Source organism: Condylura cristata, unplaced genomic scaffold (assembly GCF_000260355.1).
Source record: "Condylura cristata isolate star-nosed mole 26May11 unplaced genomic scaffold, ConCri1.0 scaffold00015, whole genome shotgun sequence".
NCBI classification, from domain to species: domain Eukaryota; kingdom Metazoa; phylum Chordata; class Mammalia; order Eulipotyphla; family Talpidae; genus Condylura; species Condylura cristata.
The window spans coordinates 17,871,132-17,883,938 of record NW_004567116.1 but is presented as its reverse complement, the minus strand read 5'-3'; the positions used below and the strand labels follow the sequence as shown (position 1 = coordinate 17,883,938).

General features: G+C 34.1%; 1 protein-coding gene across 1 annotated transcript in view; it reads right to left on the bottom strand.

Annotated features, from left to right (window-relative positions):
• The window catches only part of CCDC73 (coiled-coil domain containing 73), a 63,270-nt gene that overhangs the window by 24,585 nt on the left and 25,878 nt on the right, over window positions 1-12,807 (bottom strand). Inside the window, exons 7-10 of the mRNA XM_004683579.2 lie at window positions 9,170-9,305; window positions 8,550-8,629; window positions 2,585-2,713; window positions 2,025-2,084 (exon numbers count right to left, since the gene is read on the bottom strand). Coding sequence (XP_004683636.1) covers window positions 2,025-2,084; window positions 2,585-2,713; window positions 8,550-8,629; window positions 9,170-9,305 — 405 coding nt within the window. The remainder of the gene's footprint in view (window positions 1-2,024; window positions 2,085-2,584; window positions 2,714-8,549; window positions 8,630-9,169; window positions 9,306-12,807) is intronic.

The window sequence follows — 12,807 nt, the reverse complement described above, 5'->3', positions numbered from 1 at the left end:
CTAACAGTACAGTTTACTAACTTAATATCTAAAAACATTATGTGATTTCTTACAAAGTACTATTTTCAAGGGTTCCTGAAATAATTAACAATGTTTGAAATGGACCTTGCATTCTGAGACACTATTGAAAATGTAAAGAATTCAAAACTAAATCTTGTGTTGGTTTTCTCCCTAGGGAGTAAAAATTTCACTACTAAAAATGATATATTTCTAAATGGGCTAGGATGTTGTAACATACATTCAAAATAAAATGTATTGAAAAGCAGAGAAGAAAAATTGGAAGAATTTTCTTCCACTTTTTGTAAACAGAAGAAATGTAAATATCAAACAGATTGAAACAGAAGTACAATATCCTATAAAAACATACCCTAACCATACATACGTTTCAAGAATTATCTGTTAGGATACCACTGGTTAAAATATCAAAGAAAAAACTGATAGCTAATTTAATTTTTATTCTATTTAATTTTAAAATACTTTAATATTTTTCCAGCTGATATATGACTGACACATGGCTGATAATATATGACTGATGATTTAATAGATCTATATATTACAAAATGATTGCTACAATAACGTCAGTTAAAATGTCCCATAATTTCACATAATTATACCACTATTTTATATGTGGTAAGAACATTTAAGATTGGGCCTCCCTGGTGGTACAGGGGTTAAAGTCTCAGGGAAATCAAGTTATTGCCAGCTACTGAGGCATGAGTTCCATCCCCAACCAGGGAGCTAGCCCACATGGCTCAGCACACCGCTCCTGTCTTGCCTACTGCTCTTCTCAGCAGGGTATTTCAGTGGTTCCACCTGTTCTGTTCCACAGTCTGTCTTTCTGGTGAATCTTCTCACCAATGCCCCCTGCCCTGCACCTCTGACCTACACCCCAGTTCTTGTATGCATAAATAAATAAAATCTTTTTTTAAAAAAAAGGCATTTAGTGCCTAAAAGTAGATGACTGGATTACAAAGATGTTGTACATACAGGAAATGGAATATTACTCAGCAATCAAAAAAGATAAATGCATGCCTTTTGCAGCAACATGGTTAGAGCTGGAAGGGATCATGCTTGGGTGAAATAAGCCAGAAAAAGAAAATTAAAATACTAGGTGGTTTCACTCATAGCAGGAGCATAAAGGACAGAGGAGGAAAATAATAATAATGGGCAACTATATACCAGAGACATTTTACCAGGTGGAGTGGGGAATGGAATCAAAAATGGAGCGGGGGGGAAGTGCACAGGACTATGGTGATGGCACACAGGTGATTTGGTGATGGGAAGCCCATGGGGGTTACAACTGAGATGGAAAAAGGCACAAAATGATGTAAAAATAAACCATTACAATAATAACTAAAAAAAAGGGCATTTAGGATGCACTCCCTTAGCAACTTTCAAATATACAATCCAGCAATGTTCACTAAAATCCTCATGCCGTACATAAGATTTTCAGAACTTGCAACTGGAAGCTTGTACTTTTTGACTAACATCATCCCAATTCTCCTCTGATTGATTTTTTAATGGTAGTATATGTGAGACATGGTTAAAAAGATATATAGGAATTCATTCAATACACGCTGAATGCTAGGGCATTCACCTAGGATGATTCTATTTGTTATTTAACCTAATATGTTTCTTTCCCATACTGTATCTGGTTTTGAATTTTTTTTGTAGAGTATATATTTTTTAAGATTTTTATTTATTTATTCATACAGAACTGGGGTACAGGCCAGAGATGTGGAGGGTGAGAAGATTCACCAGAGACAGAGTGAGAAGCAGAACAGGCAGATGGACAAAGTACACCGCTGAGGGGAGCAGCGGGCCGGTCAGGAGAGGTCTGCCACATCATGTGGTCACCTCCGGGGCAGGCGGGGATTGAACTCATGAGGAAGTGGCTTAAGCTTCTTAGTGCAGTGCTTTAACCCACTGTGCCACCAGGGAGGGCCTTGAAATTTTTTTTTTTAAATTTTAAAAGCTGGTTCTTAAAATTTTTACTAGTTGCCAAAATCTTTAAGAGTGCTTGCCTGCTTTTCTTCTTGAATACTAGTCATTTCTTCATTAATCTTCTTATTTAATTCCAGTTCCTTAAAAATATATAAAGTTTTAAAATTATAATATAAAAATCTGGCAAATTCTATATTCCATTCAGTGGGCAAGACATTTGTGCATATCCTGACCTATTACTACTATACAGTAGTAAAACATTGTTGCTGAAACAGTAACTCTGGTGAACTGAGAAGGTATTATATACATAATACAGGTTGGTGCAAATATTTTTATGTTAATGATAAAAACTAGAAAATTTCTCATCTCAAAAGTATTTCTGGAGGCACTACTATAACATTATTACAGTGGAAATAAGCCTGAAACATTATTACAGTGGAAATAAAATGGCTATCGCCAAAATTATAATATTATAAAGTCTTAGTCATAATGGCAAAAACATCTAATATTTTTTACTTACATATTTTACCGTGGATTAATTTTACAAGAATCTGTTTTATATCAGGATTATCTTAATCCTGAAAGTCTAATAGATATTTTAAAATATTAATTTAATAAACAGCAGAATTTAATTATATACCATATTGAGTCTTTCTTGAAGTTCTTTGAATTTTTGCTCTTTAATTGTTAAGTTGATATTTTCTTCTCCCATCTTATGCTGATACGTGACCTTGAACTTTATCAAGTCTGAGGTTACTTTTTTTAGTTCCTTAACATAAAGAAATCAAACAGTAATATAGTATACATATTTCATCAAAGTAAGATCGGTTTCTAACAGTTTTAAAGTCTATTTTTGAAACTATCGCTGTAATTTACTGTTTTTCATATATCAAGGTAAAAGTATCAGGTAGTTTCACTGATCAAAATCTATCTTCCCCTACCTCCATTTACAAGATAATTAGCCAAGGCAGGAATGCTATCTGTGACTGTGAAACAGGCAAAGACAGAGAAAAGATTAACAGAATGCATGATCTTAACTCTTAAAAAGAGCACACTAACAAAATGAATTGAGCAGCAGTATGGCATTTTCATCTATTATTTAATAAAAATTTTGAGATAAAATATCCTGAGAGAATATGATAGTAAAAGATTACTGATTCCTAAATTCATTAGCATCTAACAAGGGCATTTTGTGTAAAATAATTACAATATAATGTGATGAATGTTATTTCTGTAAGAAAACAGAATGTTTAGTTGCTGAATTCCATATTACAGAAATGTCTAAGAAACAGTTTAGTTGAGAGCATGGAGCCAGCATTATAGAGAAAAATGGTATTTTAACTGAGTTTGCAAAGATAAGAATAAAGGAGTATACATTCCAGGCAAAATATTCTATATGCACAGAGAAACATGAAAAACAGAAAACAGAACTAAACTGATGTGGCTAGAGACACTAAAGAATGGGTTATGACTAGAAATTTAACAAATTTAAATACTAAATGGAATTTGTACACCAAGCTAAAGAGTTTCAATTTTATATGATAGACAATAAGGAGCTAGCAATTGAATGACTCTAAGAGTATGCCATAATGAAGTTTGCATTTCAAAAGAATAATAACATTGGCGACACTGTAAAGGACAGAACTGAGAAAGATATAGGAAGCCTTTTGTGAAGTTATATGTACATTGCATTAAAAAAATTGTTAAGGCCCTCCCTGGTGGTGCAGCGGGTTAAAGCACAGCACTGAGAATCTAAAGCCGCTTCCGTCTGAGTTCGATCCCCGCCTGCCCCGGAGGTGACCACATGGCGTGGCAGACCTCTCCTGACCGGCCCGCTGCTCCCCTCAGCAGTGTACTTCGTCCATCTGCCTGTTCTATTCCCCACTCTGTCTCTGGTGAATCCTCTCGCCGCCCCTGAGCCTCTGGCCTGTACCCCAGTTCTGTATGCACAAATAAATAATTCTTTAAAAAAAAATTGTTAAAAGGATCTGTGTGGGGGGCCCTTTCTGGTGGTGCAACAGGTTAAAGCACAGCACTATGAAGCTATCCAGCCACTGCAGCACGAGCTCAATCCCCAGCCAGGGGGGTGACCCACATGGTGAGTCAGACCTCTCCTGACCAACTCGCTACTCCCCTCAGCTGTATATTTCAGTAGATCTGCCTGCTCTGCTCCCCACTCTATCTCTCACCCCCGCACCTCTGGCCTGTACCCCAGTTCTGTATGTATAAGTCTTTTTTAAAAAAAAATTTCTGTGTGGATCAAAAGACAGGGCCCTATTCTCAGAAAAGGAGTAAAAGTAATGCCTGGTACAAAGAGAACAATCAGTATGTACCGAGTTATAAGAGAAGTTTAAATGAAGGAGGTAGGTCTTGAAGAATGAGTGGTATGTGTACTGGATTTTTCCCATTTGTCACTTCTGATTCATTCTCCTTTTCCCACACTGCTTTGTGTGGCTGATATGTGTGATATGGCAAGTTTGGCTCCTGGGGCTCAATCTAATTGAGCCAGGAAGAGAGTAAGGGTATTTCCCTAGTTTCCTTTCCATATGACCCCAAATTAGCAATGGTTCTGTAATTATCAGCTTTCTTCTACAGTTATATTCAAAGCTCTTTCCAGATTCTAGTATTTGCTTCCTTCCCTTCTGCTTTCAGGTTTAGGTGTTGTAATTATCCATCCTACCTACATTTCTACTTGTGGGGTGCTTCACTATGCCTTGCTGGTTTCCCTTTACTCTGCCCACACTTTTGTAAATAGTTTGTTCCTAACATTTTTTCAAAAGCCTGTGCTAACATGCCATCTATTTCTTGCCCCAGCCCTATCTAATACAAAGAAATTTTTTTTAAAAAAGGGATTTCAAGTGATGGTGGAGCAATGGAGGAGAACAAATGCAAGAAGTAAGAATTAAGATAATGACGAGTTTCGAGTTAAACCAATTGGAAGATGCTTATTAGGAAGCAATGCTGGATATTAGAATGGGATCATACCAGGGGACTTCTGAAAAGTGAATCTGAAGCGTCTGGGATTAAATAAACATTAACACTTTGAACTCACACGTGTTATATATCAATTATATCTCAGCAAAGCTAGAACAAAGTTGGGGACTTGATTTAGCAAAGAACTATTCAGTCTATCAGGCCTTTTATGTATAAATATCTAGCAATATCAGATATACAGAAGAGATACATGAAGTTAGTCATTGAGTAAAGTTGGTCTGGCAAAAACAGTGAATAAAAACTGAAGAAAAGAACACTTGTTAAGAGGCTATTAAATCCTGGCGTAAGAAGGTAAGTGTTTATACCAATGATAATCAGAGAGTGAAAAATACAATACATTGTAACTATATAATTGAACAGATAAAGGGGCTCAAAACCAGGATATGGCTGACAAAGAAAAAAAATAATCATTTATTATTTTTTTCTAGTACATTAATTACTTAATCTTAAGTGTATATTACATTAAAACCAGAGGCCTCCATAAAATAATTTTCTATTACAAATATGCTTTTGATTATATAGTCTTTATAGCTTTTAAATATACTGAACTTTTAGTATGCTGTCTGCTTACTAGCCATTTTATTCAAAGCTGTTAGAGCAGCAGATAAAAAGCACATGCTTTGATCTCATTAAATTACAACTTATAGTTTCTAGGATAATAAATATAGTGTTCCTTCCTCCTTCACCCCTCCTTTTCTGGTATGAGGTAGTCTGTTAAATGTCACTATCTCCTGAGCCTTCTGACGTTTATTCAGACAAATAGCAGAGTATATGAATGCTGCTCATGGATAGTATTGGGAATTCTTCATCATTGCCATAGTGGTGAACCTACCATTCAGAACTACACCTACCTTTATCTACAACTAAGTTTGGTCTATTTAACTTTACTCCACAAAAAAAGGGAATACTTATCCAGACCAGTAACTTAACTATCCGGAAAAAATCATAGAGTGGTATAAAAGAAAAATGAAAATTATCTTTGGGATTAATGAACAAAAGATTATATTTTTTACAATTAGAATTTTTAAATGAATGATATAGCCAGTGTTAGTAAATATAATTAATTTCTGAAAACAAAAAAAGAAAACTTAGTTATAAATCAAGACCACATAAAAAACATTAAAAACAGGACAGAAATAATTCTAAATTCTCACCTTTTCAGCAATTAGACATGGAAGTCTCAAAGGTAATAAATTCTAAAATTTTCACTTTTTACCCATCTATATAATATCTTTCCCAGGAACTGTATGAAAACAAGGTGACCTTTCTGAAGTGACAGATGTCACTAGTGCATGACACATCAGCACATTTAGGTAGCCCTGCCTAGGGTCTAAGTACATGGAGGAAAGGAGCAAGTGTACCATGAGCAACACTATTCCATTTGTGCACAGTAACATTATTCACCCAGATATCTCTCTCTATGGATTTACATGCACCTCCTCTCCATCTACAGGCCTGTCTTAAACTATGTTATAAGTATCGCCATAAAGTCCATTATGTTACAATGAAGCATGTCTTTATTCAATAAAAATTTTAATTTACTTTAGAAGTTTATGAAATATAATCTATTCATAATGAAACTGAATAAAGAATATTTTTCAATATAATCACTGTGTTCCTGTGATTTATAATAAAAAATACTATACTTATTGGTCTCTGCTGCTGGTTTCTGGATGAGTTCCTAAAATCTTTGGAATTTTATTAGTGGTGAGAGCTTTGGAGTGTCTTTTGTTATGTTAATGAGGCAGCTTTTTTAAATCCTTAGGTAACCAATGGATGGGACTGGTTGGCAGAGGATCTAACCAATTGGTTAGAGTGCTGGAACTTACAATCTTCCAACACTCCTTTATTTTCATGTGTATGTCACAGACACACTTCTTGGGAGATTGAGTCCAATGGCCAATAATTCAATTAATCATGCCTTGGTGATAAAACCTAAAAATCCAAAATTATAGAGTGAGGAAAGCTTCCAGGTTTCAGCAGGAGTAGTGTGCTTGAGAGTATGAATGCTCTGCACCCTTTCTCTCTACCCTATAGTATATATCTTTTTCATCTTTATATGTCCTTCTATAGTAAATCAGTAAATCTAGAAAATAAAATGTTTTTCTCAGCTCTGTGAAGACACTCTAGGAAATGAACTCAAGGAGGAATTAAAAGCAGAATCCTCAATCACCAAGTTAATATGAATGTTGATATTAGTAAAAATTTAAAAACTGATTTAAAGAGATACTGAAAGGGTACTTATTCAAAACTGTCAGTCTTTAGTTATTTATATTTACATTTGAAGCTTAGATTGATAATGCATCTAACTAAACTGACTTAAATAATAATGAAGAGGTACTGGCTCACATAACTGAAAACCAAGAGGTAGGGCAAAGGCAGGGTTCATCTCCACAGACTCAAAAGTGTCATCAAAGTAGATTTATTTACTAATCACACCAATCTGATATCCACAGGCTTCTCCTTTTCAGTTTCTCAGGATAGTAGAATGACAGCCAGTCATTTGTTTCAGGTCATCTATCCACTAATGAAACAATGCTGCTACGAAAGAAAGGAAATGTCTATGGCCATCTGCCAATTTAGAGCTCATCTCTAAAGTTGGAGGCATCAAAACAAAAGTCAGGATGAATTTAGGAGGAAAAAGGAGATGACGATGCTTAGTAAGAAACCAGTAAGTATCCAATGCATGCTCCCATTCATGTTGTATTAGTCACACATGCACTTTTCTATTTCTTCAAAAATACTACACTCTTTACTACCTCAGGCTTTTATACATGCTGTTCCCCTGACCTGAAACATTATTCCCTTTCTTCTCCCACTTCTTTATAAACTAATCATTAGTTGTAATATTATCATAACCTTTACTTTTTCTTCGCATCATTTACAAGACTTAAACTTTTTAAGTTTTGTGATTATTTTATGTCTACCTCCTCCATTCGGCTATAAGCTTCCAAAAGACTGTACCATGTTTCCCTCCAGCCCCATACTTGTGTTCTCAGTAAAACATAGTATTTGGCACACAGAAGTCACTCAAATATTAAATGACTGAATGAATAAAGGATGCTAATGAGACTGGCAAATAACAAACACATATTAACTATTCAATCTATTCATATAAAAATATATGCTATAGGTCACAAGTTAATATTTTGAATGAATTAAATTTACTCATTATGTTTATTAAAATCATAATTCAAGGCCTTCCCTGGTGGCGCAACGGATTAGGACGCAGTACTGCAAGTGAGCCACAGCCATTTCAGTGCAAGTTCGGTCCCTGACCCTGGAGGTGATCCACATGGTGTGGCAGCTGTCTCCTTACCCGACCGCTGCTCCCCTCAGCAGAGTACTTCATCTGTCTGCTTGTTCTACTCCCTACTCTGTCTCTAGTGAATCCTCTCACCACTCCCACACCACTGGCCTGTACCCAGTTCTTTATGTTTAAATAAATTTTAAAAGATTTTTAAGTTTAAAAAAAACATAATTCAAAGTTTATGAATATGTATTTAAAACATTATCTTTTAAACAAAAAAATCTACCCAACATTTTTCAGTAATATTTCATAAAACTAATTATTTTAAACTGTAATTTTTATAATACAAAAAAAATCATACCTTTTTTAAATTGCATATTTCAGATTCTTGTTTTTTATTTAAGGCTGAAAGTCTTTTGTTTAACTGTATTGCTTCCTGTACTGTAACACGAAAGACACTTAGAAAAATGTTGTATTTCAATGTACATTTTAAGGAAAGTATCATTAACATGAGCAAGGAAAACAGCCTTAATCAAAGTATATAATTACCACTGAATTAAAGCATTCATTAAGCTGACATTTACTAGTCCCAGTATCGGATAAAATTATTCATTATAAATAGTCTATTTAAACATTCCCTATTAGGCCCTTCCTGGTGGCAGAAAGGGTTAAAGTACAACACTATGAAGCTATATGTAGACACCACAGCTTGAGTTTGATCCCTGACCAGGCAGGTGACCCACATATTATGGCAGACCTCTCCATCTCACCCATTGCTCCTCTCAGCAGTGTATTTCAGTCAATCTGTCTGTTCTGCTCCCCATTCTGTCTCTGAGGAAACCTCTCACCCCCCACACCTCTGGCCTGTACCCCAGTTCTTGTATACAAAAATAAAAAAATAATAAAGTTATTTTTAAAAAATAATAAACATTTCCAGTATCTATTAACTATGTAAGCAAATTTAAGTAAGATAGCACCTACCATTCTGTTCTAACTTTTCATGGTTTTCTTTTACCAGTCCAAATTGACCTGTTATTGTCGTATAGTATTTCTCAACTTCAGTCAATTGCTTCTGATGATCTTCTTTAGCCAGAAGATGTAGCTGGACTTTCTGTTCCTATTTGAAGAGTTACTTTAAATGCTGTACATATATAATACACACACACATATACATTTTTACACATATATATTAAACATATATAGTTTTTAATAATTGTTATTAACGTCATGAAATAATATTGAGTATGCCATATAGAGGAAATGCTAGGATATATTTCTAAACCTATTAAAGAACATATTCTTCCTGTAATAATTGTCACTTAAAGTTCTATTTCTCTTGTTAACTATTTTTTTTAGTAAATCTACTGTTTTGTTTACAGAAAAGTTAAGTAATCCAGTACAAAACTACAATACAAAAGCAAAGTAAAAAGAATATTAAAGCAACTCTTCTGAAAATTCAGGGACTACATTTTTTTAGCTGCTAGAGACAAAAACAGAATTTAGTAAGTAGCTTTATATGTTATAAGGTTTCCATATTACTAATAGACATTGTATTCATCATTCCATTTTTAGTGAAGTGAAAAGCTTCTATATCCATTAAAGTAAAAAAATTATCTGTGTTTTGATAATGCACATCATAATTATGCCACTCAGTAAATTTAGAGGAAAAAAATTTCAAATACACAGGTACCAATTTTTACCAATTATGTCTTCCAGTTCAAATAAGCATCAAAGATATCTATAGAACACCCAAAATTACTGCTTTCAAGAGCACATAGGAATATTTTCAACACTAGAATTTATGTTGGGACATGACTTGTGTCCTAATACTACAGAGATTAAAGTCACAGCAAATAATTTTTCTGATCACAAAGCCATAAAGCTAGAAATCCACTATTAAAACCAAAAACACAAGAAAAACAATAACAAGGAAAACAAGGAAACTCAGTAATAGGCTGCTTAACAGCTATTGGGTTAAAGAGAAAATTAAAGTACAAGTTAAGAATACCTTAAGACTAATGAAAATAAGAATACAAGCTATCATGGCCTGTTAGATACAGCAAAAGCAATCCTCAGAGGGAAGATAATTGCAATACAGGTCCACATTAATAAGCAACAAAACCACTAACAAATAACTTAATGTGATACCCAAAGAAACCTTATAAAAGAAAAAATTTTAGTTAGTAGAGTAGAAGAAAGGAAATAATAAAAAAGAGAACAAAAAGACTACATAAAAGATCAATGCAATAGAACTGGCTAAGCTGTTAGTAAGAGGGCTAACAAAGAAAACACTAAAAACCAAACAGAAATAAAAGAGGAGAAACTACCACAGACGAAATAGAAATAAAAAGGATAAGAGATTATATGAAGTAACTTGCCAGTAAATTCAATATTTCCCTTGAAGAAATGGAAACATTTCTAGAATACTATAGTTTATCAAGAATAAACTAAGAAGAAACAAAAATGTTAAAACAAACTAATCACAATCATATAAATTAAAATAGCATTAAAAAAAATCTCTTCCAGGGCCCTCCCTGGTGGCACAGCTGGTTAAAGCACAGCACTAAGAAGCTAAAGCCACTTCAGCATGAGTTTGATCCCTGACTACCCCCGAGGTGATCCACATGGTGCAGCAGACCTCTCCTGACCCAACCACTGCTCCCTTCAGCAGTGTACTTCTTCAATTTGTCTGTTCTGCTCCTCACTCTGTCTCTGGTGAATCCTCTCGCTGCCCCTACACCTCTGATATGTACCCCAGTTCTGTATGCACAAATAAATCTTTGAGAAAAAAAATCTCCCCTAAAACAAAGCCCAGGACCAAATGGCTTTGTAAGTGAATTCTATCAAATCTCTGAAGCAGAACATATGCCCATATTGCTCGTTACTTCTAAAAATCTAAAGACAGGGAATATCCCCAAATATATTTTACAAAGCCAACATTACCTTAATGTTTAACTTACCAAAACCAGAGAAAGGCAGAACAAAAAAGAAAACTACAGACCAACAGCTTTGATAATTACTAATGTAAAAATCTTCAACAAAACACTGACAAATTGAATTTAACAATATGTTAGAAGATTACACATCATGACCAAGTGGGATTTATGCCCAGGAAGCAAAGATAAAACATATTACATCAACAAACGTAAAGATAAAAATCATGTAACATCAATAGATGAAGAGAAAGCACTTATTAAGACTGAACACCACTTATGACAAAAACTTAAAACAAAATGGGAATAAAAGAAACCTACTTCAACATAATAGAGGACATATATCACAAACCTACAGCAAATATAATACTTTATGATGAAGACTGAAACTTTTTCTTTTCCCTTCAAGGTCAGACAAAACAAGGATATGCACTGTTACCCTGTTTAACCTAGTATAAGAAGGTTTAGTTAAAGCAGTCAGACAACAGGAAATCAAAAAGAACCCAGATTGAAAAGAAAGCAACATACAAGAATCAGCTGCATTTTTATATATAAACAAAGAACAAGAAGAAAAGGAAATTAAGAAAATAATTCCATTCATAATCACTTCAAAAAGAATTAATAATCAACATAGCCAGGGAGACGAAGGAATTAAGACAATGAAAACTGTAAGACGTCATTAAAGGATTTAGTTTATCACATGAGACAAAAAATATTCCATGTTCATGGCTGCGGAGAAACAATATAGTCAAAATGACCATTATACCAAAAAATGCTATACAAATTTAACATAATGTCCATAAAAATACTAGAAGTATTCTTCAAAGAAACTGAACCAAAATATTAAAATTTATATGAAACTATAAAAGGCCTCAAACAGCAAAAACAATCTTGAGAAAAGAAGAGAAAAACAGAGACATCATGTTATTTGATTTTAAAATATAAGTTATAGTAATTAAAATAATATATTGGCATAAAATAACAGACATGTGGATCAATGTAAAGAATCAAAAATCCAGCATTAAATTTATGCATAAAGCAATATTTAATTTAAGATAAAGAGTGATGACCATACATTGGAGAAAGGGTGCTGGGAAGTGAATGGTCACATGTAAAACAATGAAATCAGATTAAAGACTTAGATATGAGACATGCAACAATAAAGTATGTGGAAGAAAACACTGATGATAAATTTCATGACATCAACGTTATCACCTCATTGAATGGAAGAATATATTTATATATTACACAACTGACATGGGTTAATATCCAACATATATTTAAAAACATACAATTTAACAAGCAAATTTATTAAATAGGCATGTAAAAATAATATTTACACGTAACCTTTTAGAACTATATTTACCAACTAAAGGCATAGTTGCTGCGTTCCCCCTTTCCTTATTTACTTGCAGAGACTGGTTTGAAAACTTTAGGAGAGAAGACTCTCTTCTCTTAAAATACTTTAAGTAAATCTTTTACTTTTAAGATTTATTTATTTATGCATACAAAACTGGGGTACAGGCAGAAATGCAGGAGCAGTAAAAGGGTTCACCAGGGACAGAGTGGGGAGTGGAACAGGCAGACTGAGGAAGTATACTGGTGAGGGGAGCAGCAGGCGAGTCAGGAGAGGTCTCCACACCACATGGATCACCTCTGGAGCTGGTGATGGAACTCACGCTGAAG